General features: G+C 37.7%; 1 protein-coding gene and 1 pseudogene across 2 annotated transcripts in view; both read right to left on the reverse strand.

Moving 5' to 3' along the window:
• Window positions 1-26,858, reverse strand: part of AK9 (adenylate kinase 9) — a gene marked incomplete at its 3' end in the record, with an annotated part of 141,143 nt that overhangs the window by 1,030 nt on the left and 113,255 nt on the right. The window contains exons 28-39 of the mRNA XM_081295818.1: window positions 26,434-26,653; window positions 24,667-24,732; window positions 16,058-16,267; window positions 15,449-15,667; window positions 13,840-14,053; window positions 11,133-11,334; window positions 8,446-8,592; window positions 8,115-8,335; window positions 5,575-5,771; window positions 3,453-3,622; window positions 2,947-3,045; window positions 1,069-1,171 (exon numbers count right to left, since the gene is read on the reverse strand). Of these exons, the coding sequence (XP_081151944.1) occupies window positions 1,069-1,171; window positions 2,947-3,045; window positions 3,453-3,622; window positions 5,575-5,771; window positions 8,115-8,335; window positions 8,446-8,592; window positions 11,133-11,334; window positions 13,840-14,053; window positions 15,449-15,667; window positions 16,058-16,267; window positions 24,667-24,732; window positions 26,434-26,653 (2,068 nt within the window). The remainder of the gene's footprint in view (window positions 1-1,068; window positions 1,172-2,946; window positions 3,046-3,452; window positions 3,623-5,574; window positions 5,772-8,114; window positions 8,336-8,445; window positions 8,593-11,132; window positions 11,335-13,839; window positions 14,054-15,448; window positions 15,668-16,057; window positions 16,268-24,666; window positions 24,733-26,433; window positions 26,654-26,858) is intronic.
• LOC308649917 (mitotic checkpoint protein BUB3-like) lies at window positions 18,499-19,336 on the reverse strand (annotated as a pseudogene). The gene has a single exon. The product of its transcript is annotated as a mitotic checkpoint protein BUB3-like (transcript).

The following is a 26,858-nucleotide window of genomic DNA, read 5'->3' on the forward strand; positions in this document are numbered from 1 at the left end:
AAAAGAAAAAATAAAGAAGGGACCACTGGGCTTTGAGCTATCTGGGCTCATCTCTGCTTCAAAAGATCAGAATTATCACCACACTCAAAATTCTAGAGCTCAGAAGATAAGAATTTAATTATAAAATTTGGCCTTTATGAGAATATTTTTCTCTGGGTGAGCTTCCCTGGAATTTTGATATTAAACCAGACTGAAGACTAACTTTCTAGCACGTTGAAAAAGACAATGTAGTTAAGAATTTGTGATAAAGGTATAAAATTGTGCCCTGGGCATTTATTTTATAGAATTTTTAAAAATAGCTGTCAAAATAGTAGTTAACTACTGATAAACTTACTATTTTAAAAAGAGTTACATCAAGATTAAATAAGATGACACCAGTAGATAGCTTCATCTGGATTTGGGGCAAAATACTTTTCTGGTATTGCAGCTTGACTCTTGAGCAGTGAAGAAGCTGCTTGGAGACTGAATCTGCACATTTCAACTTATGAAAAAATGTACAGACTGAAATTTTAAAACGGGAACCAGCTGGGCATAGCGGCACATGACTCTACTCCCAGCAACTTGGGAGGCTGATGCAGAAGGATCACAAAGTTCTAGGCCAACATCAGTGACTTAGTGAGGCCCTAAGCACCTTAGCAAGACCCTGTCTCAAAAGGAAAAATCAAAAGGGCTGGGGATGTGGCTCTGTGGTGAAGTTCTCTGGGTTAAATTCCTAGTACCGAAAAAAAAAAAAGAAAGAAAGAAAGAAAGAAAGAAAGAAAGAAAGAAAGAAAGAAAGAAAGAAAGAAAGAAAGAAAGAAAGAAGGAAAAAGAAACCAAACAACTATAAGTTAAATGTAAGTAAATTTATATGATCTACTCTTTCTTCACTCTAGTGCAGATATTTAGGAATTGGCTGTGGAAGTAGGGGCTTTTCACACATTTTATCCTTAAGTACATTAAGAGTGGATTTTTAACTTAAATTCATAAAACTCTGTCTTGAATTTCAATGCTACCAAAATAAAAATTGAAAAGAATAGACCATTGTATTCTTCTAATGTGTATCACAGAAAAATCATGTAACAAAACCTGTTCCAGATAGCCAGGCAAAGGGAGACTAGTAAGGTTTATTGGTTCCTTTAATGGAGGTAGTTTGTATGGAAGCTTCTGATCCCAGTATTTCAGTGGAAACCTAAAAACACAAAGTTCATTAAATGGATACTCATAAATATACTCATTCTGCACATTCAGAAATATAGATGTACAATTCATTTGGGATCCCAGCCCTGTTCACCTTGTCTTATTTTTCACAGCAACTATATAGAACTTTCTTTATTCTCCTCTAGTTTGATTTTCTAAGTACTTCCTTCTATCCCTCAGGCAGATGCCATGTGATATACAGGAAGGAAGCCATCTGGATGGAAGCCATCCTCCATCGGCTGTTGAAGCAAAGCCACACATATGGTCCTCTTTCCTGGCAGACCTTCTATCTAAGATCAGTCCCTGGCCACACTTGGTTCCCCACTGCATCCTCTCCCCCCATGTATCTTACTATGGCAGTTTCTCTCTCCTTCTTTATTGAATTCTTCCCATATATCTGCATTTAAATACACTCATAATTCCTTTTATTAAAGAAAATCCAACTTCACTCCTTCAGTCCTTTACACTGCTCCCAGCAACTAACAGCTTTTTTCTTACTACGGTTGAAACAATGAGTCTTCCTAGAGATCACAAACTAACTGAGTTCTAGCTACAGAAGTGATGGGATCTACATGGTATTTTATTTAAACATTCGAAGCAGTCATGAATGTTTAATAATCATAAAGTTTAAAGAAAATTCATTTCCAACTTCTGTGGAAACAAGAACTGTCTGGTAGTACATGAGCAACTGCTGTCCCCTTTAGCCAGGGGCTGTGGGGTCCAGTTTGCAGCCCTTCCCACCACTTGCCACTTGTCCTCTTTCATAAGCAACCGGCTTCCCTTTGCTCCTTTTCCTCCTGTCTGCTGAGGACATCTGTGTTTGTAATCTCTGAACTACAGGAGGTCCTAATCCTCTCATCTCTCTTCCACTCCACTCCTCATCTCACTCTAATCAACATTATTCCCAAGATCACCAGTGGCCTGGGATGACCAGAATCTCACAGGCATTTCAGTCCTTGTGTAGCTTGACCTCCCAGCAGCATTTAAACCTGTTGGCCATTCCCTCCCACAGACTTTCTGTCTTTCCCTCCACCTCCCCATAGCCTCCTATCCTGCTCTCCTTTCATCTCTCTGTGGTTCTTTTTATGGGGTTCTTCTTTTTCAGTCTCCCATGTAAATTCTTCTGACACTGCTGTGTGGGTGTTTAGCAGAGTGTGGTCCCAAGCCTGCTGAGGCAATATCATAGTATTTTGGACAGGACTACACTATCAGCCTCCTAAATGGTATTCCTGCCTCTAACCCAAACTCAACACTCCATAGTGGTCTCCCTCTGGAACAAATCTGATTCTAACACTGACCTACCTTAATACCAGACAGTGTATTTATACTCTCCTTAGGGTCAAGTCCAAGTGCTGTATGGTGGTTTTATTTACCCTCTGCACTCTGGCCCTGCTCACCTCCTCCAGCCTTACTTCTGCCTCTCTCCCTCTCCACATCACATCCAGCCATGCTGAATTTCTGCAGTTGCCTGATCCCCAGGGCCAGATTTTGTCCCTTTATCTAACCCATTCTCAGTCCTCATTTAAACAATTCAATTGTGCCTTTGGGCTGCATGTTTTGATCCCAGAACTCCAGGTGCTTCCCGCCCTTGGGCCCCATCACAGGCTGTTGTTATCAGGTACTTTGAAGTCTATTTTAACAGAAGGAAGCCTCAGGATTTGGGACAGCAAGGACTAGTCCTTGCTCTCTACTCCTCCATTACCCAGCACGGTGCATGGAACACAGAAAATATTCAGTGAATATTTATGACTTAGTAAATAATCTCACCTCAGGAATTTATCAAGTTTTTCTTTACTCTCACAAATATATATACGATCACGGTATTCTACAGCATAATTAATGTTACCAGGTACGAGGGCTTCATATCTGAAAGATCAAAACCAAAGCAAAATAAAAAACACCCTTCTGTGTAAACAAAATGTCAATGTTTTCTTTTTCTACTTATGCAGCTCAAGGAAGAAACAGAATATTTTCCCAATTAAAAAGTAGCAGCCATTCTGGGGATTGAACTCAGGGGCACTCAGCCACTGAGCCACATTCCCAGCCCTAATTTGTCTTTTAATTTAGAGACAGGGTCTCATTGAGTTGCTTATCGCCTTGTTTTTGCAGAGGCTGGCTTTGAACTCATGATCCTCCTGCCTCAGCCTCCCGAGCCACTGGGATTACAGGCGTGCGACACGGCACCAGCCTGCTCTTTTGATCAAAACTATGCTATGAAGTACTCATTCTGAATAGGGGCAACTTTCTATACTTCTCTGAGGGTGAGGACTTGCCTTTGTTTTCCATCCTGATAGGTCACCGGACAATAGCCCTGGAGTTCTGCACACTTGGGGAATCGACTCTTCAGCTCTGACAGCGTCAGCCTTTTGGGAATCCTGTCAGCAGGTGGGAGTGGATGAGGTGCCAAGGGAGTCACGTACAATTCTGGGTTCTCCAAAAATTTCTATTAAAAAAGGATTACAGAAGCAAGACCATTTAAAACAGCTACAGTATCCCTGTAAAAAATCCATGGAGGCTCTCCTGTTCTTTTCTCCATTTTCAGTTGCAATGTTGTGCCCTTCAAATCACCTGAGAGCTGTTCTCCACACTATGATAACTTTTCCAGTAGGAAGTTCCATATGGTAATCTCCCAAATGATCATGTCTCTCCTCACCTCATTCATTCATATAAAAATGAATTGTTGAGCTTCAACTACGTGACAGGCAGTGTGAATCACCTGCTGGCCTGTATTCCTGTCCTGCAGTGTAATTAACTAGTTGAGTAATGCCCTTCGGAAGGTGAATTAACTTCTCTAGAGTCAGTTACTCTGTAAAATGGACAGGGTAGGCCAGATACATGATCTCTCATGTCACTTCTACTTTTTAAGTTTTGGGAATACTATTTAAAAAGAGGAAAGAAATGAATTATCTCAACAAAGAAATAACAATAATTCTACTTCTTCAGAGGAAAATAAAATGTTCAGAGACATCTGATCAGTTTTCATTATTGCCTTCAACTACCAACCATTTTATATCATCAAATTATGGATATTATAATTCCAGAACAAAACCTCATTTTTGTTCCATTAAACAAAAGTACAGTCAGGCATGGTGGCACGTGCCTGTAATCCTGGCTACTTGAGAGGCTGAGGCAGGAGATCACAAGGTGGAGACCAGTCTGGGCAACTTGTCCCCAAATAAAAACTAAAAAGGGGTGGGGATGTAGTTTGGTGATAGAGCACCCCTGGCCTAAGTCTCCAGTGCTACAAAAACAAAGAAAAAAAAAAAACACATCCCAGAAGTACAGTTGACCTTCCATATCCATGGACATAAACAGCTGGTCCTCTCTATCAGCAGGGCCTAAATCCTTGGGTTCAACCAACCAGGGATAAAAAATACTCAGGAAAGAAACATTGGTTCTATAGTGAACATGTACAGACTTTCCCTGTTATTATTCTCTAAACAAAACAGAACAACAACTAGTTATGTGGCATTTACATTGTATTAGGTATTATGAATAATCTAGAGATGACATAAAGCATATGGGAAGGTGTGTGTAGGTTATATGCAATACTATGCCATTTTGTATAAGGGACTTGACTTTCAGGGATTTTTGTGTCTTTGTTTGGAGGTGTACTGGAACCAATCTCTACTGAGGGAAAACTGTATGAAAAAAATTTTAAGGGTTGGGAACATAGCTCAGTGGTAAGTATTCTCCAAGCATGCATGAGGCCCTGGGTTTGATCCCAATACTGCTAAAACAAAAATAAAACAAAAAACCACATACACTTTTTTAAAAGTACAGTACACAGTAGTATATAGTAGACATATGTCACCTGTTGTTTCATTTCTATTGACTTTTTTTGGTCCTTGGGAGTTAACCCAGGCTCACTTTTGCACTGAGCTATATCCCCAGTCCTTTTTATTTTCTATGTTGAGACAGGATCCCATCAATTTTCTTAGAGCCTTGCTAAGTTGCTGGGGTTGGCCTCAAACTTGCAATCCTCCTTAGTTGCTGGGAGCACAGGTGTGTACCACCGCACCAAGCCTCTATTGACTCTTTTCTTTACTTTGCAGCCTTTGGAGATGAATCTCCTGGATGCCCACCTATGAGTTGAGGCCTCTATGCTCAGCACCCTCTATATTGGTGAGGCTAATCATATGCTCTCCCTATCTGATAGCTGGCTAAGGCCAAGAGCCCATCACTGCCCCAGGGCTTCTGCTATTTCAAAATATGTTCTGAGATTTGCTCTCAGGACTGATCACTGGTTTCAGAGACAAAGATCCCAATAATGGGGCTTCTGGTCCCAAGTTTCTGGGTGTTTCCAGGAGTGTCCACCCCTTGGCTCTTTGAAGAATTCCAAGATAAGGTACTTTCTATCCTTGGTAAGTATTTGGATTTAGGAAAAAAACTTACATTTAGTTTTTCCTCGGAACTCATTTTATAATAGTGACCTCTGAACTCTGCTGCAAATTCCAAGGAGTCAGTTACAGAGCAGTCACATAATTCATATGATTCTGCCAGGCTGACAGGGCAGAACTGTCCAAATTCTCCCAGGCGAGAAATCAGTTCTTGAGGTGTGATACACAACTTGTCGATGAGGGCAGCTTTCCCTGTTATTAATATATTAACTATTATTATTATATATTTTCATATGAAACAAAGATTTTTTAAAAAATGAAATAATTTCAATTACACAGCACTACACAAAAATACCACGCATTTAAAAATTCCAAATGATAAAGTAAAAAGTCAAAGTTACTATTCATACCTCCGACATCTCAAACTAACACCCTTCCCGAGAGGTAATCATTGTTAGGTTTATATCCTTTTCAGTCTTTTTTCTATATATTTGCATATATCATATTTTTGCATCTAGTGTGCTTATGTCAATGTGCCCTAAAATATTATTCTGCAACTTGTTTTTATCAGTTAGTCATGGTCTTTGATATCTTTCTATATTGGTTTATATGATTTACCTAATTTTTTGAATTGATACACAGTACTTCACTATATAAATATACATATAGTTTACTTAACTATCTATTGATAAGTGTTCTGTTTTAGTTTTTAGCTATTATAAACTATATATTATAAACAATATTTATATAAGCCTACGTAATTATTTATGTGTGTAAAAACTGGAATGTGTGTGTATGGGTATATATATGTAAATGTATGTATGTATATATAAACATATATATATATATATATATTTGCTATATATTTAAAAAATTTCTATGGGATAGATTTCAGGAAATGCAAATAGGTTGTTGACATGATATTACTGACACTAATTTTTCATTGTGTCCAGATGCCACCCTAGGGAAGATAAGAACCATGTATCCAAAAGGGATTGGTTTTACCCTAAAGAGGATGTTTTAGAAAGAAAGAGTCCAAGGTCCTTTAATGGATAAGTTTAAGAGTTTTTTTCTATTAGAGCGGGGACTCCAAAGCAATATGAGATGTTACAGAAAATTAAATTTTTTTATACATCTTAGTATAAAAATGAGTGAATTTGATGCCAATATATTTTAAAGTAGTCCTTTCATTCATTAAAAAGGACGAAATTCTGTCATTTGCAGCAAAATGATGGAGCTGGAGGACACTATGTCAAGTGAAATAAGCCAGACATGTAAAGATAACTATCACATATTAATCTTAGAAAAGAAGAATAGAACAGTGATTACTAGAGGCTAGGAAGAGGAGGGTGTAAGGGAGACAGAGGGTACCAAAATAGAGTTAGACTGGAGGAATAAGCTGTAGTGTTCTACAGCATAGCAGGGTGACTTACGTTTACAACTTAACATAATTTACGAAGAACTGGAAGAGAGTAGTTTGAAGGCATCAAACACAGAGAAATGATAAGGAGATGTGTTATGGTTTAGGTGTGAGGTGTTCCCCCAAGCTCCTGTTAATGCAGAAATATTCAGAGGTAACATGATTGAATTATGAGACCTGTGACCTGACCAGTCCATGTGGTCTGAATGGACTGACTGGGTGGTAACTGTGGGCAAGTGCCGTGCAGCTGGAGGAGGTGGGTCACTGACCTTCCCTGGAAGAGTTGTTCTCTCTGTATCTCTTTCCTGACCCTGACCTGAGCGGAGAGCTTTCCTCTGCTGGGCCTTCCCCTCATCATGTGCTGCCTCACTTTGGCCCAGAGTAATGGAATCAGTCATCTCCGGACTGAGGCCTCTGACACCATGAGCCCCAAATAAACTTTTCCTCCTGTAAGTTGTTCTTGTTCGGTGCTTTGGTTACAGTGATGCAAAAGCTAACTAAAAGAGGGCTGATATCTAAATGTCCCAATTTGACCATTACACATGTGTACCTGTACTGATTATCACACTGTACCCCACAAATATTATTATTATGTGTCAAGTAAGAAGAAAAAATAAATTAACAAGTGATAGTTTGAGTAGCAGCAGTCATTTTTTAGAAAAAAAATAGATATCCCCACATATTTTAGTCCTTTCGGGCCACTTACCAAATGTCTTAGACTGGATAACTGATAAACAACAGGAATTTATTGCTCATAGTTCCAGGGGGGGAAGTTCAAGATCAGGGTGCCAGAAGAATTGGCATCTGGCACTTTCTTGCTGCATCCTCACATAAAAGAAGGGGTAAAGAGTTTCCCTCAAGCCTTCATAATAAGGGCAGTAATCCCATTCATGAGGACAGAGACCTAGAGACATCATGACCTAATCCCTTCTTAAAGTCCCCACCTCCTAAATCTATTGCATTGGGGATTGAATTTCAACATATGAATTTCTGGAGGACATAAAATTTCAGACCATAGCACCACAGCAATTGAATAGTACTATATACTTAAAATAAAAATACTGCTTAGGATTGTTGGGACAAATGTTCAAATTTAATAAATTGTGGTAATATGGGTCGGATATGTTTAAACTTTACATTCACACTTTATTTTACATTTTAAAATATTTTCTTACCTTCTCGTATTCTTTCCAGGTATGTCTGCATGTGTTTGTTTATCATGCAAATTTTCTTAGTGACTTCATTCCACACCCACCACTTACTGTGAAGTCCGTCAATCACATACCAGTTCTGATGCTGTTCTTGATAATATTGCCTAATCTCACCGATATTTTTACGGTACTTTGCATTCTTGACAGCTATAATCTGAGCACTGTTGTGCAATGGATAAGGCAAACTAATAGAGAAATAGAGAAGGAATGGAAAAAGCTGTTAAAAACATAACTTTTTTCCTCTCAGTGACTAAAATTCATTTCTTTGTCATTGATTTTAAATCGTGTACATTACTTTTGTTCACTTTTTTTTTCCAGGAACAATCTTTTGAAGATCTCCTTGGAAGGCACGTCCAACTCAAAGATGATCATGGGAATGATGGAGTTGGTTTCCAAGAGATTCATCTGATATGCAGTTACAGGGTACCCATCGATGACAACGCTTAACACAGAGAAACATGAAAATAAAAATTCTGCATTTCTTCTTTCTTGTGCTGCCTTCCAGAACATGTCCATCTTTTCAGGACTGACCCTAGGCTTTTCCTTATGTAACTCAGTTTATCTAGGTATCTGACAATAATGTCTTAGACCAGAATGTTAGCATAGGAGAGAAAGAAGTGGTTTAATTTGAGATGATAGGCAGAAATACATACAATTTATTCATTGACTGGATGAAGCAGAGAGGGGAAAGGAATATACGGAGGATGAAATTTTAGCTTTCTTAAGCAACATAGAAATAATATGGTATAATTTAGTAATAGGAATGGGTGAAGGTGATATCAGAATTTGCATTTATAAGTGTCTATGTTTAAAACAACAGATCAACTTGTGAAATACATTCAGAATTTAAAAGGCATTCGAATGAGTCAAAAATGAGAAAATAAGTATTTTGGATACTTAGTCTCAAACTTAAAATACATGTATTTGGGAGTGATGAACTCTGATAGCTCCCAGTTTAGACAGACAAGGGAGCCAGTTTATCCTCTTGTGCTTTATCTTCTTCATTTCTATACCCTAAACCTCAGTCATCCCAGGAGCCAGGAGGTGGGCAGTACACACAGGGACACAGTTGGGAAGGCAGAGGTAGGAGAGAGGTCTGTATGCAGACACTTAGCATTGCAGAACTAGGTTTTGGCAGAACTTAAGAGAAAACAGAATATTTTAAACACAGTGCTCCAGTTGTGCTATTAGTGTAAGCATGAGCAGCAGAAAGAACATAGACAGACCCAGATTTGAAACCTGGTTTAAGCTCTCTGAGCTTGAGTTTTTAGTAAAACAGAGGAAATGATATTCAACCTTTTAAAAGAGCAGGTATGTACTAGAATAGAACCTGGCATATATTAGATGCTCAGTAAATAGATGTTCTGGGAGGAGAGAGACACTTTTTTTGTGTGTGTGGATATTCTGTGAGGAGGCTGTGATACAGAAGGGGAGATGCAGAGTTGGCAAGCAGAGCCTGATGATATCTGGGTAGGAATCATTCCGTCAGGATTCATCATGCGTGCCTCTGAACAGAAAGGCTGAAGGGAATTTGTTAGTCCAACAGTCTTGAGATAATGGAATGATTTTCATTATCAAACTGAGAGGAATAAAACTGTCCATAAATTATGTGAGGAGTGACTTTCTAAGTTAGGCAGCTCTGTCATCTATCAGGGTCTATCTAGCCTTAGTCACAGAATGTGCTCCCCCAGAGCTTTCTAGAGAAGTCTCTAGTATACAGTCTAAGTTTCATGGTAAACAGCATGTAAATGAACACGGCTGGTCTACTATGAGAGAAAAGGTTGCTTTTTGTTTTTAGAGAATATCTCAACTTCTTTGTCCTATGAAGGCCACCTGAGTGGCCTTCAGGATTAGGGAAATCCAGGGTGAATGAGCAGCCTTTGTCCTGGGATTGAGGTAAAATAAAACCTTTGTGACTCAACCAGAGTTGCCCTTACCAAAGTCCCTCCTATGCAAAGCTGAACAAAAGGGAAGAGGTAACTCAACTGGACATGTTCCTTCTTATCCCAAAGGGCGTGCTCTGGGAGAAAAGTGTGGCACTCCAGAATATGCTCCCCCATAACTGAAATCAGAACTGTTCAAAGTCTTGACCAGGACCATTGGCAAGGAAGGGCCAAGAGGCTCAGAACACACAACAACCAGGTCAGTGACCTAGGCTCAAGGGCGGGGCCTTAGGCTTCTGGAGTAGAGTTTTTACTCGCTGGGTGTGGCAGTGACTGTGCTGGAAGACAGTGGGTCAGCACAGGAGAGTAAACTAAACACACAGCTAAGCACGTAGCTCTCTTGTCCAGACACAGCATTAAGTGAGGCTCACTGCTGCCTGGGTAGGCAGCCTGTCAGACAGAGCTAAAAATAATTAAGCTTTGAAAATTTGACATCTTGTTCAGAAATTAACCAACATTTCAGCAAAATGGAGATTACCTTTGCTCTGGATGTAGGATTTTATTTTGGATGTCAAAGTTCTGTTGTCCTTGGGAAAACCCATTATCTTTATAAACATTTAGATTATGACATGTCACATTAAGAAGTTTAAGTGAACAAACAAATTCTTCATCTGAAGAGCTGGAACATTAAACTATACTTTCCTATTCATGGCATCAAATTCATCTTTAACCTTGTCTCAGAATCAGCACCATCTGAGACAGGGAAGGCTGCACTTCCAAAATTCCGTGGGGCAGTGAGAAGCACTTTTGGGGTGCAGAAGTCACATGGGTCTCCTCTGTGGACTGTGTAAGCCTGGAGGCCTTTGTACAACTCGGAGGTTCTGCAGGGATGAAGTGGTCTGCCTGCTAATCTAGCAAGTGAACATTCAAGTTGAGTCTCACTTTGAGGGAATTTAAAATATGTAACTATATTATTGATCCAAGTTTGAGAAGTACATTGTAACCTATATGATAGCTTTAAACTCTCTTTAAGACAAGTGCTTTTAAACTGCTAGTGAGCAATTTCTTGATGGCCCTTCCTCCCATCCTACTTTCTTACCCTGAAGTATTGCACACACTGTCCATCAGAGCAAGGTCTAAGGCTTGGATGGCCAGTTCATCAGGTGCTACCATTCCTTTATGGAGATGCCAATTTAACATCAATCCCAGCTCTGTTTCTGCATGATTGTTCAATATAGTACGCAAAGCATCTCCTATTGACAAATGTTTTAAGCCATAATCACTTGCGAGTTTTTTGGCCACTGAAAAATATGAAATGTTAAACTTATTTCACTTCACACATTTATCAGCTAACCTTACTTTCAGACTCTGGTTAATGATATCAATACCCAACTAATCTTCGTACTCCTCAAAGAAAATCTGAAAATTAAAATTGCCACATTTTACTGAAATAATAATTGTCAGAGATAAGTTATTCAGGTTTGTGATTGATGAAGTTGATTAATGAGTTCATGTGTCTTGGAGGGTTTTCCATAACCAAACCCATCTTCTTTTAGCTGCATGAAGTAGCAAAATTTTTGAGAGCACTTCAATAATTCCTATGTATATTCTTAATATTTGGGACCATGTCCAAAATAACAATGTAACAACTCGTACAGCATGCATTAATGCCTTTCCCCATAATACCATCACTAATCCATATACATGTAGACGTACATAGGACATCCTATGTTTAATCAACATTAATAGAACTGTCACCATGCATATAAGCACGTCCATAATACTCACATAGTACATAATACAGTACATCATAACTTGACATAATAAGCTCGCCAACATGACAGTACTTGCCATAATATTAACTCTTTATAGTACAGAGCACATTAAGATCACTAGCGGTACATACCACATTTATGTCATAAATCTCTCTCGTTCCAAATGACTATCCCGTACCAACCGTGGTCCCATAATCTACCATCCTCCATGAAACCATCTACTCGTCCAATTACGTGTCCCTTTTCTTGCTCTGATCCCATTTTAACTTGGGGGTAGCTAATAGTGAACTTTATCTGGCATCTGGTTCCTACCTCAGGGCCTTAAGTCGCATAATTGCCCACTTGTTCCTCTTAAATAAGACATCACGATGGATTAGTTCCATTCTAGCCCGTGACCCAATATAACTGCACTGTCATGCCTTTAGTGGTTTTATTTTTTGGGGGATGCAGAGACTCAATTGTAGCTGGACTTATTAATCAGTATTCTGGATGGTACCATTCTCCTATCTGCCCATCACCGAATTCCATGTTACAATCAGGATAGCATACCTTATACAACTAGGTCTCAGTTAATCCTTTAGGAAATATTTTTTTTTTAAAAATTGTAATGGTACACCTGACATTTTTATAGTGACTTATGGCTTATGAGGCAGTTTTTGTTTTTTCCTTCTGTGGCCTTATTGGATATTTTCAACAATTTTATTGGGTAGATGGAATGGATATTGAAATTCTAATGTCCATTCGACTCATCTGATGGAATAGCTGAACAAATCAACTATCAGGGCCACCCAAAAGGAAAGCCCCTGTGAGATCCACAGAGCAATCTCAGTTTCGCCACAAATGCTGGAACCAGACCTATTTTTTTAAAGTTCTAAAAATAATTAAGCTTTAAAATTTGACATCTTATTAAAAAATTAACCTCCATTTTAGCAAAATGGAGTTACCTTTGCTCTGGATGTGGGATTTTATTTTGGATGTCAAAGTTCTTCTGTCCTTGGGAAAACCCATTATCTTTATGAATTTTAAGAATATGACCCTTGTTGTATTAAGAAGTTTAAATGGGCAAGTGAACTTTTCATTTGAAAAGCTGGAACACATAACTATCTGTTACTATTCATGGCGACAAATTAATTTTTGACCTGTTTCTCCTCTTCAGTCAGCCGCTGAGACCTTGTAACTTTTTTCTTTGAAATATGTCCTATATCCGTACTTTCTATTCTATTCTCATTGTGGCTACTGTTCATATTTTTGCCATGTCATTTGGAAACAGTACAACCAATTAGTTTTTGGACTTACTGCCTTAAAACAGAAACAACAAACAACAAAAGCTACAGTTCAAAATTATACAAAATTCAAACACAATAGAAATGCATCTTTTAGCAATGATTAAGATAATGAATGTGCATTTTTTAAACTACAGATTGATATGATTTTTCTCTAAGCCATTTGGTCCTAGCTGTTTTTAAGTCAGGTTATAGTTCTGACTGCCTTCTTGCTGTAAGTTGAGTCTGTATGCCAAAAAAGGCCCACATGTTAAAGGCTTGGTCCCCAACCCATGACACTGAGGAGAGAGGTAGGGCTTTGTGGTGGTTTTAGGTGTTGGAAAGCTTATCTTCGAACAGGGTTGTGTGACCTTGGTCTCTTCCTTTCTATTTTTTGTGACCCAGCCATCAGGTGAGCAGTATTGCTCTGCTAAACACTCCTTGTCATGCTGTGCTGCCTCAATACAGGCTCAAAAACAATGGGGGCCAGCTGGCCATGGACTGAAGCCTTCAAAACTGTGAGCCAAAATAAAACTTTCTTCTCTATAAATTGATTATCTCAGGTATTTTGTTACAGAAACAGAAAGCTAACATACTTTTCTGATGGTTATTGATCTATTTAGTTTTTTTTTTTTTAATCTCTGAGTCAATTTTGATGGTTTCTGAGTCAAGTGGGTTCCTGGGTTATTATCTTTTGGAGTATGCTGGCACTGTGTTTCAGGAGATTTTTTCATGCTTGAGGAAAACAAAGATATATATACAAGCTCACCTGTAGTTTTCCCAGATTTTGGAGGCCCCACAATTACAATCCTAATAGGCACAGTAAGCTTAGGTTTGGGCTGGCGTATATATTTGATTGGGTTCTTCATGAATTTATCTTTAGTTTCCTTACTAGATAAAAAGTAAATATACTGACGATGGATTACAGGATAAAGTGGATTCTCTGCATTTTCAACTGGCTTGAATATTTCTCCTTCATATAACTGCAAAACAATTGAATTTGTAAGACCTTAGCATTAATTTACACAGCATTTCTTCCAAATACATTAAAAAATTTGTGAAATAAGATGTGAGCAATTGTGGGGGTACACATCTGTAATCCCAACAACTCTCAAGTTGGAGGCCAGCCTTGACCATTTAACAAGCCCCTACTGCATAATAAAAAATAAAAGGCCCAGGGAATGTAACTTAGTGGTAGAGCACCCCTGGGTTCACCCCCCTTGTACTACAAAAAAAAAAAAAAAGATAAAAAGAAAGAATCTTTGTTATGGACTAAGAAAACTATAATCAGATATTAATATAAAATAACTGTAAAAAGTATAAATTATTTTATACCTGTATACAATCAATGAAATATTTTCTATCAGTTAATGAAATTATAGTTCTACTTCCTTTATATTATCTTTAGTATATATTGACTGTTTCTGCCAAGGGGTGCAGATCCATTCCTAAGTGGTGCTATGGATTTAATTGTCCCCTCTCCCCTATAATTCATATGTTGAGGCAATTAAGTTTAAGTGAGGTCACAAGGATAGGGCCCTAATCCGATAAAACTAATGTCCTTTTAGAAGAGGAAGAGACACCAGGAACACAAATCAAGGAAGCTCCATGTGTGGATACTGAGAAGGCAGCCATCTGCAAGCCAAGCAAAAAGACTTCAAGGAAACTATGCCTATCAACACCTTGATGTTGAATTTTCAGCCTCCAGAATTGTGAGAGAATACATTTTTGCCATTTAAGATGTCCTGTCTGTGGTGACTTGTCATGGCAGCCAGAGAAGACTAATAGAAGTGGGTTCCTGGGTTATTATCTTTTGGAGTATGCTAGCAAGGCAAATTCCATTAGGTTCTCTTCCACATATTTGGTACAGATGATGAAATCCTTCACACATAAACATTAACATCAGTCATGAAAGGGAAAAATCTCCATGAAAGGCAGCCTAATCTGAGTATGGAATGGAGTGGGAAGAGCAGTCCTATATCTTCATATTGATGAGAATGAGGATTACGTAATTAATTCCAGTTAGGTTTAAATATCTTTTTACAGCATCAGATGGCCATCAGATCAGTCATTCTTGGACTTGACAGAGTAGGTGTAAACTAGTATGATAATATTATTTCTCCCTGAGCGCTATACCAGGACAGTTGCCACAGGTCAACATTATTGTCAGCATCATCATTATTGAGCTAGGATAAGAAGAAACTCAGGGTGGGGAGGGGTGCCTGCTCTATGTTACACATTTGATAATAAAAAAGATGAAAGTTTAATAATTTCATTTGAAATTCCCAAGTATTTTTGTAATAAGTTAAGAATATTACACATTTTTTTTAAAAAAAGAAAGAAAAAACATGGCTTTCAAATGTTTTTGCTAAAATTACCTTTACAGGGTCCCAATAACCAAATGAACTTATATACTTGTAGGTAAAGGCAAGCATTTTCTCGGCAAGCTGCGTGGATATTGGATAACATTTCTCAAAAATGCTCTCACGATTTTCCACCAATGGCTTCAGTTTTGTATGCAATATATATTGTACAATGTGGATTTTCCGAGCTCCATTAATATGAATCATTGGTATTAAAAACTTCTCAAATTCATCCTGATGAGAAAAATCATAAAATCTCATGTTTAGTGGGCAAAAGACCAGTTATCACAGGTCAATGGTAATGAGCATTGTGGTGGTATTTAGTCATAGCACATAGTCCCTGATGGTTACTCATTCTGGGAGAAAACAAATATTTTCCAAAATTTAGCTGTGTGTTGACAGCTAAATTTAATTTGATCCTGTAAAGCTTCATGTTGCTCTTGGTTTATGGACTTGTTTTCATATTCTTAAGTGGGAATTCTTAACTGACACAAGGGAATACAGCCCTAAAATAAATACTTCTTTTGAAATGTTATAAAAAAATAAGGCGTAAACCAAATTGATTTTGTTTCATTCTCAAATGCTACTTTTGGCATTATGAAACAATGAAGGAAAAGTCAGAACCTGTATCATTTGTAAATTACTCATTTCTGTTTCAAATTTTTCTCCCAGTTCACTTCTCAGGCGGTCAATTGCATCAATTTCCTGTTCTTCATCTTCCTCGCTCATCTCTTCTTCATCTTTTGGAAACTCTTCTTCGAGGGTGTTTTCAATATCATCTTCATCATCGTCAGGCTCTTCCTCACTAACTTCTTCATCTTCCCTAAATCCACCCTAAGGAAGAAAATACTCTTTTACTATACATGTAAAATATGTGCCAAATGACACCACTAAACCATCTAGAGTACTTTATAATAACTTGATATCAGTTGGTATTCTATGACAATATTCATCTGGCATCCAGAAATTTAATACCTTCAAGACTCTGACACCCTAGAGACCCCATAAGTAAATAGATAAAATAGTTAATATTATTTGTGTCCATGGTTGTCAGAATGTTACATGTTTTTGATGGTCTTCAGGAAGAATATTTAATGCAGTCAAAGAGTATTAAAAATGTATTAACTAGAATAAGATCAGTTTCCTTATATGAAAACAGAATAGTGAAAGTACCTACCTTACAGGATTTTAGGAAACATTAAATGAGTTAGTACACAGACAGTCCTTAGAAAACTCTGTGGCACAAGGTAAGTATGAAAATGATAGCCATTGTTGTGCTATTATAGTCATTCGGTATAAAGTACTGTATAATAATGTCACTATCCTTTTAGGAGACTATATTCCATTTGAGGTATGTGATTAATTCATGAATGGTTATTGAAGACCATGGTAGGATTTTGTTACTAAGTTGTGAATACAGATTTTAAGAGTTATGGTTCCCTTAGCACAAAGCTGAACCTCATAATATATATTTTCCTGTGTTGACTCCACTCCCAAGAAAACTCCCCAAGTATTCCTTGTCTCAGTTGAGGCATGGCCTTCCAGTCAGAAACTAGGAAGTTATCTTGATCTTGGGGGTTATTGTGACACCTCACTTCCCCAAACCTCTGCCCACCCAGTTACCAAGGACTCTACTCCTGAATGCAATTCCTTATTAAGAAACATATTTCAGGGACTGGGGTTGTGGCTCAGTGGTAGAGCATTTGCCTCACACGTGAGAGACCCTAGGTTTGATTCTCAGCACTACATAAAAATAAAAAAGTGAAATAAATAAGGTATTGTGTTCAATTACAACTAAAAAACAAATATAAAAAAAAATTTTTAAAAAAGCAACATATTCCATTCTTGGAGCTGGGACTGTGGCTCAGCGGAAGAGCACTTGCCTAGCACATGTGAGGCCCTGGGTTCTATCCTCAGCACCACATAAAAATAAATAAATAAAGGTGTTGTGTCCATTTATAACTAAAACAACAACAACAACAGAAAAAAATAATAAAAAATAAAAAAGAAACATTCTATTCTAAGGAGAATGTTTCTAGTATCAAGGTCAAACATTACTTTTATTCTTATTCAAAATTATGCCACATTTTAACTTATCCCATGTTTGGATGATGCTTTTCTTATCTCTCTCCTCTCCCCCATATTACCAGGGGGTTTATTTGTTTTGCAAGCAGAAGCAGCATTATCTACCATATCAATTGGCTACTTTTTTATATAATATATGAAAAGCTAATTTTCAAAGATCTTAAATATATGAAAGTCTTTAATTTCAATCTCCCATGTTATAAATAGTGTGGCTAGGTATAAAATTCCAGGTTGTAAATCATCTCAACTTAGAATTTTAAAGGTGGTCTATGTTTTCTATCATCCAATACTGTTAGTGAGAAGTCTGACATAAAGCTTATCCACATTCCTCTGTGGACATCTTTTTTAAATTTTAGAAATAGTTAAGATCTTGTTTATATCATTGCCAATCAAAAATTTCATGAGGGTATGTGAGGGTATGTCTAATAACTTTTTCATTTATTCTGGTTGGCATTCGGTAAACCCTTTCAATTTGAAGACCCATTGCTCTCTTCAATATTGGAAACGTCACTTCTGATATTTCTTACATTATTTCCTCTTTTATTTTCTGTTTCCACTCTTTTAGAATGTGCATTGATGTTGACTCTTTTGGATTAACTCTATCGTCAGTTCTTTCTTTGATGTTTCTTATCTCTTGTGTTTTTTGTTCTATACTTGAGAAACTTCTTTGATTTTTCATTTTAAACTATCATTCATCTTTGTCTTAAATTATTTGAGTTCTCATGAATTCTTTTTTGCTTTTTGATTTTTCAGAGCATCCTATTTTTATTTTGCAAATGCAAGTTTCTTCTTGAGTTTTCTAAGGACACTGGAACTCTTTATTTATTTTTTTATTTTTGTTTGCCCAAATACCTTTAATGCAGCAAACCATCAAACCATCTCATACATTTAGGAAATTGTTCATTTAAAAAAAAAGAAAAGAAAACAAAACCTCTTTTCCATTATTTTCAGATTCTTATAATATTAAAACTAATATTTGCCCTGGTTTCTTTGTTAATAGTAATAAATCCACCATTGGGGAGTACGAATTGTTTTATTATTATCAACATGGCACTTAAGTAAATGAAATCTTGTCAAGTACATGGTGACTTGGGTTTTGTTTCTGCATCTGTCTCTTGGCGAATGAAGATACCATCTTCAGGATGTTCCATGTCATCCATTTCATACATATATGATGATGCTATTGCAAGTGTAGTTTCATCATTGCTGAAGGCAAGTGATGCGATGCTGGTAGGGTACCAATGGAACTGGCACAGTCGTTTTTTTATTAAATGGATCCCAAATATTTACAAATCCATCAGAACCACCTGTGGCAAATGCATTGTGGATATTGTGAAATGAAATGGCATTGACTGGGTAAATCTGCTCAATATTATTATTATTTTTTTTAGTCTGTGACATTTGAAAGTAAACTTCTTCTTCTGTACCTCGGGCCTTGGGTCCAAGTACTCAACTGCCACCAGGGCTTCAATAGAGCTTAATACATAGCCCTGCTTGTTAAGAATTGCTCTTATGCAGCGAGTCTGGTATTTCAGGCTGGACTCCCTGCGCTGTTGCACATAGCCCATGTTCCGTAAATCCCACACCAACACTCTGCTGCCCGCTGAACCTACAATCAGCCGGACTCCAGACGCTGAGAGGGTATACACCTTTTCAGGCTGAGAGAAGGTCCCAGCATTGCAAGGAGTTCTGGGATCCCACAATTTAACTGTTTGATCCCAACTTCCAATATCCATCACATTCACAGTATTCAACACATCTGATAGGGGCATCGTGGGTTCCAGCAAGATTTTCTTGATCAGTGTTCAAATCAAGCATTTTCAACTGATGATCTAATCCCCCACTCCAGGCATGCGTTGGATCCTAGAAGGTGCAGTCCAGGATGGCGCCAGGGTGCTGGTACTTGAGCCAGATGGAGTTGGCCGGCACATTGTAGAGGTGCATCGTAGAAGACGAGACCAGCCCACTGGAACTCTTTAAATGGTTAATATTCCTGGGTTATCTATTAATTCTATGACCTATTGGTTTTTTTTTTGTTTTTCTTTTGTTTTGTCCTAGTTTTCCTTCTTCTTGATAACTTCCATCAAGAATATGGTGATTGGGGCTGGGGAATGTGGCTCAAGCGGTAGCGCGCTCACCTGGCATGCGTGCGGCCAGGGTTCAATCCTCAGCACCACATACAAAGATTTTGTGTCCTTAGAAAACTAAAAAATAAATATTAAAAATTCTCTCTCTCTCTCTCTTTAAAAAAATATGGTGACCTTGGTTGATTATTTTTATGAAAAAAAGATTAAGTTGACCAATTAAGAGCAATTGTAGCTCTCTGTGAGCAATGTTCTGTAGCATCTAATGTCTTCTAGACATTTTATTTAATTCCTTTAGAAATTGTTTACATTTTTTTTTTCTTTGGGGTGGCCAATGTCACTATTACATGAGGGGCTGGTAGAGGTGACCTATAGTTTACTCCCTTAGAATCAAATTATATGCAAATAAGTTTTGGTTATGAGTCTCATGCATGCAGGCTAAGGGCTTTACCACTAAGCTACATCTCAGCCCTATATGCTTTTCTTTTATTTGTCATATTGCTTTGGTTAGTACCTCTAGCATAATACACAATGCTAATTTTTTGAAAAAGCTAACATCCTAAAAATCTTCACAGCAGATCCTCTGGAAGACACACAAGTTAATTCTTCCTAAAGAAAAAAGATTTCATTTTTCTAAAGGTGGCAATTTGATTTCCTGTGACATTGTCCCCTACCCTGATCCCTCCGCCTTTTTCCTAACATCTTGTATCTCTTAGTCATTATGATAGAGACATGTATTCTAAACTTCATGGTCTCAGAGAGCTGCTTCCATTATGAAGAAATAAATTCATTTAACCTCTAACAGATAACCATAAACTGTGGACAAAATCGACTCTCTCTCCTTCTCACTCTAATTCATTCAAATGTTCTGGAGAGTAATCAAAAGCAGATTTGGGAGAGTAGTCAGAACAGGACAGAAGCACATGAACAAGGGTAAACTCTTCCGATTTTGTACATTTACCAGAGGACAGTCTTAGAATTGTGGTGGTTCATATGGCTAAAATTTTGATAGAAAGTTCATTATCTGACAAAGCAACTACGGGAAGCTGTTACAACCAGGCCCATTGCAGAATGAGGGTAAATCCTGGAGATGAGAGAGCCAGAGAGGGGATGCTATTTTAAATTAAATGTGTAAATATTGTTTGAGCCTCAGGTTGAGCCGTGAACCATGCATATATTCGCAGCTCAGGAACTATAAAAACTGAGCTGCCACCCCTCGCAGGTACAGCAGTTTACATGTTTAATCTTATCAAGTTATTTTCCTGCTAAAACAAAAGTATCCAGTTGTCTTTGGAGGCAAATAACTAAATCCAGAATCTCCACACATAATATTTACAATTGTGTTATATAATCTAAAATTTCTCAAAATAGGAAGCGTCACAAAAGTATGACACATTCTCATGAATAAAGATAATAACCAAATATCCAGTCCAGGTGTTAGAATTACCTAATAAGAACTTTAAAGCAGTTATTATCATTATAACCAATGAGTAGAAGTAAACTATTATTATAGTAATTAAAAGACTAGAAATCTCAGGAGGGAAATAGGAACTATAAAAATAAACAGGACCTGATCCTGATCCCCAATACTGAAACCAAAAATAAACAAAGAAAACAGAGGGAATAAACTGAAAATAAGATGCACAGTAAGTGTGTGATAACTTCCTGTTAGTAGAGAAGGTAGGGGGAGGCTGATTCTGCAGGCAGTGGGACAGGAGAGTGGTGGTGACTACAGCCAGAATGCTTGTTATTAGAAAGAAGAGAGGTAGAGGGAGACATGAAGACAGAGAAGTAAAACAAATAAGTTCACAGGCTTCCCTGGTACAGGAGCAAATTATTTGGATCACCACATTCTCTTATAATTCCCTTAATATTTTTTCCAATTTTTTTAAACTTGACTTGGTTTCTCCTTTGATTAGTTTTTCATCTAGTGTAATACCTCCCTTTGCTGATTTTCATTGTTGTTTTTCAATTCCTCTTCATGGAATGTTTTGCCGAGGATGTTCTATAGTGCAAGCTTTTGAGTTGTAAATTCTTTTAACTTTTGTTTATCATGGAAGGTTTTTATTTCATCATCAAATCTACAATTGAGAAAATGAGGGTGCCTCTAATTCTGGATTTTGAGGACTATTATCAACTCTATGGTTTTCAATGTCTTGAATCACAATCTCCAACCTGTATATCCCCCGGTAAGCCTTGTTCGTTGATTCATTCTGAAGTGTCCTCTGAACTTTAGCCTTTGGGTCTAAACATACTGCCTCCTCCCTAGGAGGTATCAGAGATGGTCTGGGCCTGCCACTTGGTCCTGGACCTTGTTTCAAGTTCTTCTGGATCCTGACTTTGGCTTTCCCTCCATGCTTAGGATATGTATCTCTTTTAACTACTCACCCAGGTGGAGTCTCACAGTTGTGCTTACTTGCTCCCTGGCTCTTATTCTTCCTGGCTTTCTCCTTTTGCTGGCTACTCAACACCTGATAGAAGGGACCCAGGCATCAGAACCAGTGGACAGAAGAGAGCAGGGACTGAAGAGAGGAATAGAGAAGAAAAAGGCCAGGGCTTGGCTTATAGAACATTCTTTAGTCACATTCTGAGACTGAAGGTCCACGAGATGGCGATATTTTCCTATAAAATTAATGTCCGCAGTCACTTTGGGATGGTGACGTGGTTTCTCCCATTAAAAATGTTTTATGTGCTGCTCAAAAATCAGACATAAAGGCAAAGGTTTTAGCTTAGGGCAAGAGGACAAAACTGGGAAGGCAACTCATGGAACTGCATATTCTGCAGCTCAAATAGGAGATAGAGAGGTTAGAACCCCATCCCCCGCCCCATCTCTGCTCAGGACAGCAGAGTATATCTGGATTCAGGATGGGTTCAACTCAGGTGTCACATGAACCAATATGACAATCACACAAAGTGATCCCTCAAGTGCTGCATTTCACTCAATGTTTTGTTGTCTGAGGTAGTAGCAGGACATATCTTATGAAATTTTCATTAAAGGTATTGGAAAAAAATTGTCAGTACATAGTTTTCATCTTTAATAAAAAAACCCCTCAAGAGTTGTATTCTAAAAGTTTGCTGTATAAATTAATCATGTGGGATACACAGCCAATTTTACAATAGAATAAGCCTTAGGAGAGGTAACTTACAAAATCTTATTTAGTCTATAAAATAGAACGTTGGATCTTTAAATGAAAAATAAAAAAAAAACCATACGATTCTAACGTTAAGTGGAAAAATCATAAATTAAGAATGTGTCAATACCAAAAAAAAAAAGAATTTATCCTGAAAACTAATTCTTAAGAAAAAAATTTCAGGGGCTGGGGTTGTAGCTCAGTGATAGAACACTTGCTTGGCACGTGTGAGGCATTGGGTTTGATACTCAGAACCACATATAAGCAATTAAATTAAATAAAGGTCTATTGACAACAACAACAACAAAAAGATTTAACTAGAGTAGCAAAGAAGGAAAATTAAACTATTATTAATTAGGGTGGCTGAAAATTATTAACTTTTCCCATTTTACAATGAAAACACTAGGCTTATAGAGGTTCAGTAACTTGCTCAATGTTGTACTGCTAGAACAAAACAACAACAGATTGAGAGCTACAGGTCACTGTTGAAGAGCCAGCAAAGAACAGTCAGTAGGTCCAGTTTAGGTCTGCTCGGCTCCAAAATCTGGCCTCTTTCAGTAATTCATTCCTGAGACTTTTAAAGTGATTCTTCAGGGGATCACTGGGATTCTCCAGGCCCTCATGTAGTTAACTGTTCTTGATTCCAGGTGAGGAGGTCTGTCTTCTTTACTGTCAATGTTAACATGACACCTTGGACTGAGCAGGCTTTAGGATATGTTTGATGAGGGAATGAATACTGGAACAAGGCCAGAGATTTCTGAAAATTTTGTTCATGGCTTACTTGTCATAATCTGAAGCAATATTAGGCACAGAGCTCAATTAATATTTGTTAATGGAAGGAAGGAAGGAAAGCAGTCAGTCAGTCAGTCAGGCCAAGGCAAATAATGAAGAGGAGGCTTCTTGTTCTTAGACCGTGCTTTCTCTCCCTCAGTCTAATGGTTTGGTATATATTCTCAGTTGTGAGCACTCTGTTTTGACAGAGCCCACTGTGTGGGCTCCTCTTCTGCAGTTGTGTGCCCATGGCTACAGTGCATTTTATCTTCAGTCCACTGTGTAGAAATCCAGCATATCCACACCAGGCCCATGTGTGGCTGTACTTGTAGCAAGTCACACTTTCTGTTATTCCTCTTTTCTCCTTCCCCTGTTCTGCTGAACATTTTTATGTAGGTGGAAATCTGATTATAGGAAGGTCAGTCTTGAGAAGATGTTATAAGGGTGTCTCAGACCAGAAGGAAAAGAAAGGCCGGTGCTCTCCTACCATTTGCCTTGGTCAGAGGCATGACTCGAAGCTGATTGTGTAAATATGACCCTCAGTTCTTTCATAAAATAGCTTGTTTCTAATTTCAACTTCTCTTTGACTCCTGTATCCTTGAGTTGCGTGACTGTAGCAATCAGAACACTAAGTCAACTTGGGAATATCTGCTTTCTAAATAAAACAAATCCATGACCTTTAAGCTTTATCCTTTAAAAAAATCAAGCAGATGGACAGAAAAAGATGTGCTGAGAATCCTGCACAGGTGTCTGACTTCAAGGGTTCACAGGCTTACCATCACTCCATTCTGAGCCTGAGATAATCAACATTTCAGTTCCAGCTCAACTCCATAGGCTCTGGACACCCTCACTCCCAAACCCCAGCCTGTCTCTCTGTGGCATGGGTTGGAAATGTGAAATGCAAAAAGATGAAAAACCAAAAGAAGCATAGTTCAATGCTAACATTTAGAATTATATGATTGAAGCTTTGTTAGAGGTTTGCTCTTAAGAAGTAATCATTTTTTCTCTGATTACAAATATAATAAAAGGTCATTGTAAATAGAAGAAGAAGAAGGAGGAGGAGAAAAAGGAGGAGGAGGAGGAGGAATAAAAATGAATAGAAACAAAGAGAACAAATGGAAAATAAAAATGATGTGTAATTTTATCAATTTAATTTACTTACCTCTGCTTTTTTTCTTTTGTCTTTCTCTGCAATAAGTTCAGCCCTTCTTTTGGCAATATTGTCATCCTATTAAAGAAATATTTAAAACTTTTAATAGAAAAATGATAATATCTTTAAGTATTAATATTTTTTTCCAAGATGGAGATAATATAAGGGTGGAAGGATGGGGAATTTTCCAGGAAAGCATGCAGTGCTGCTAATTGTGCTGTTTCCATGTTTCTGGGCCCCTTGACCAGCTATTTTCCTCCAGAGGGAGACAGTACTTAGGGTCAGTCACCCTGTCCTCAAATTTAAGAACTCCTTTTCAAAATTTATTATGCTTTTTTTTTTGGTGACAGCAAATTTTGTACATGGAAAAATAGACATATTCTTATAGGTAATTTGTTGAAAATGTTTGGTCATTATTTATCTTACTATAAAATATGATGTCCTAAAAGAAACCCTAAAAATACATTTGTACATGTGAGGGAAGCATTTGTATTCTGGAGATGGCCACAGGGGTTTTCTAGGGTCCTCTAAATCTAATGTAATGGATTCTTTCACACATTCCCAAGGTTTACATGAAAACTAATCGGTTCCCCTCAGGTTTTGGGGCTAGTTGGCTTAGGACTCTTTAAACTGGAGTCCCTTTAAATACTTAATACTCATCTTATATGTTCTGAATCTAATTTTCCTCTGCTCCCTTCTCTAAAATTAGCAGTCAGTGACGTTTCAGTAATCATTATATGGCTGCCAGTGGCCACTATAGTATATACTTTCATTTTTCTGCTCTAAATCCATCAACACAGTATTATCTGACTGTAAGGTGAGTTAACAGAAATCCAGAGGGTTTGATTCATGTAACTTCACCAAGAATGTGTTAGGATGGTTTGAGAAACTTCCAGATGAGGAATGGAGGAGCATATAGCAGGACAGCTGCTGAAGAGAACGATCTGCATTTGTTCCAGCTGAGAAAAAACAAAGACAAGGGCAAGAAGAAGAGGGGAAGTTCAGGCCCTGAGAGAATGACTTGGTCAAAATAGAGTTTTAGGAAATTTAGTCTGGAAGTTTCTGGAAGGATGGCCTCATGGGTGCAGAGATGAAGTCAGAAAGGAGCGCTGGTGTGAACCAGGAAGGATCTGAACCAGGGTAGAGTTAGGGGGAGTGAAAAGGAAAGAGCAAATGCAGGAGGTTATGAACTAGCTCCTGAAATCGGCTTTCCTGCCTGAGTCCCTAAAGTTCTCAGAGCATGTGATGTCTAGGTTGCTTCTGAATCTGGAAGAGGGAAACCAGAAGGAGAAACAATTCCATTCCTACGTGTTTTGTTATCACTTCTTTGTCAATGATTTTCAAATGATTTTACCTTGTTTTGCCTTGGAGAGAGAAAAGCATTAAAGTGTTAAATATAAAAAGTGCCTTGATCTGCAGCTCAGGAGGCTGAGACAGGAAGGTTGCAAGTTCAAAACCAAACCCAGCAATGGTGAGGTACTAAGCAACTCAGTGAGACCCTGTCTCTAAATAAAATGCAAAAATGGGCTATGGATATGGCTCAGTGGTTAAGTGCCTCTGAGTTCAATCCCCAGTACCCTCCCCCAATAAAAAGCCTTGAATAATTCTTAATTCTTATTATAAGGAATCATAATATTTAATGAAAGTGTTTTCATGCTTACTATGATATTAAAATTTTAAAAAACTACATTTTCATGAAGACCACTTATGCTCAATATTTTACAAGATATTATTCTATTTTATAAGATTTATTCCTATGCATTTGTACTGGATACATACTCTGATTTTTGTCTTCATGTCTTTGATGAGTTTTTTCCTTTCCAATTTCTTCTTTTGTTTCTGCTTCCACTTTTCGACTTTGGAGGGAAGGAGGCGATCAAAAATATCTTGATCATCAACTTGTATAAAAACAGCAGTGTCTGGGAAAAATCCATGGTCCCCTAGAAACAAGGCCTCTTCAGGATACCGTGGGAAACCATCCAGTATAAAACCTGTGGAGCTAGGTGGAAATCTTCATACTTTACTTTATTGATTTAGAATATTACATTATAGATTTTAATATATATTATATATTGTCAATTTCTATACATTATAAACTTTAAAATATATTGATAAATCTCAACTTTATATCAGGTGCATAATAAATAGTTTAACAAATTTATCATATTGTCTTATTTCTTTTAATATTTCTACTTGTATACATG

This window comes from Spermophilus citellus, assembly GCF_964194105.1.
Source record: "Spermophilus citellus genome assembly, chromosome: 5".
Lineage (NCBI taxonomy): Eukaryota > Metazoa > Chordata > Mammalia > Rodentia > Sciuridae > Spermophilus > Spermophilus citellus.